At 47.6% G+C, this 987-nt stretch overlaps 1 protein-coding gene across 1 annotated transcript; it reads right to left on the bottom strand.

Annotated features, from left to right (window-relative positions):
- Nucleotides 1–5: 5 nt before the first annotated feature.
- Nucleotides 6–770, bottom strand: LOC106110615 (ADAMTS-like protein 4; the record flags this gene model as incomplete). The annotated part of the gene is made up of 2 exons (XM_013292499.1): nucleotides 585–770; nucleotides 6–461 (listed from the first exon to the last, which is right to left on the bottom strand). Coding segments are annotated over exons 1-2 (642 nt in total), but the record flags the coding sequence as incomplete, so codon positions are not given.
- Between the last annotated feature and the right edge of the window lie 217 nt (nucleotides 771–987).

The raw sequence follows: 987 nt of genomic DNA on the forward strand, positions 1-987 counted from the left end.
ACAGGGCAAGGCCCCCAGGCGGCCGCCCTCCATCTTGGCGGGCAGGGCGCAGTGCCACATCGTCTGCGCCGGGCAGGCGGCGAGCTACCTGAACAATGTGCTGGCGACACTTCCCTGTCTTTGTCTCCTACTTCCACACATTTGTATTTACCGATCTGCAGACCTCCGCCGCAAGTTCGCGTACATTGTGTAAACGATACCACTTTCCAGATAAACTTTCTATCACCTATCACGTTACTGTCTATTTGGTACTGGCTTTCAGCCGAGGAGAACTCTGGTTGCTTCGCTAACGATGGTTCAGATTTATCCAGAGCTCTGGTATGTGATTCAGCGTGGTGGCGATGATGCCGCGCCGTCTGATGGTGCACACTAGTAGTCGGGATGTCGTTCGAGGTGTCGTCCGGTGGTGAATCAGTCAGGTATTCGTACTTTATGTTTGGATTCGGTTGCGTGTATAATACCTACAAGAAAAAAAGAATATTAGTACTAAACTTTTACAATAGTCATTGATATTTTTAAAATGACTATTTGAAGATTTGTTCGGCACATGATTCATTATGAATAGAAATATAAAAGGGATTTACCATTATATCGATTGATTGATGTACAGGTCCCATAGCGAAGACGTTGTCGAGACCAGCGTTACGTGAGTAAAGAAACCTCGCACCAGCCGCCTCGTATGTGCCCGGCGCGCTCACCGCGAAGTCGCCATTCACGATGTATGATCCATTCGTCACCCTCAACGCTAAAACAATTAAACAACATATCATTGTATTGTACAATCTAGAGGACAGTAAATTGACGTCTCGAACGAAGCTGTTACGATCTGCGTCATGCAAATAATTAAACGCCAATTGCAAAAGCGGCTATCTCCATTTATCTCACAATTTGCGGCGTAGGCGCCTCTATTGAGGAGATGCGCGCTCGGCCGGTGCGAGCCTGCAATTCCGATTAATCGATTCGACATCGATCTTTGCTCTGGCGGGC

This window comes from Papilio polytes, unplaced genomic scaffold (assembly GCF_000836215.1).
Source record: "Papilio polytes unplaced genomic scaffold, Ppol_1.0 DF824219.1, whole genome shotgun sequence".
Lineage (NCBI taxonomy): Eukaryota > Metazoa > Arthropoda > Insecta > Lepidoptera > Papilionidae > Papilio > Papilio polytes.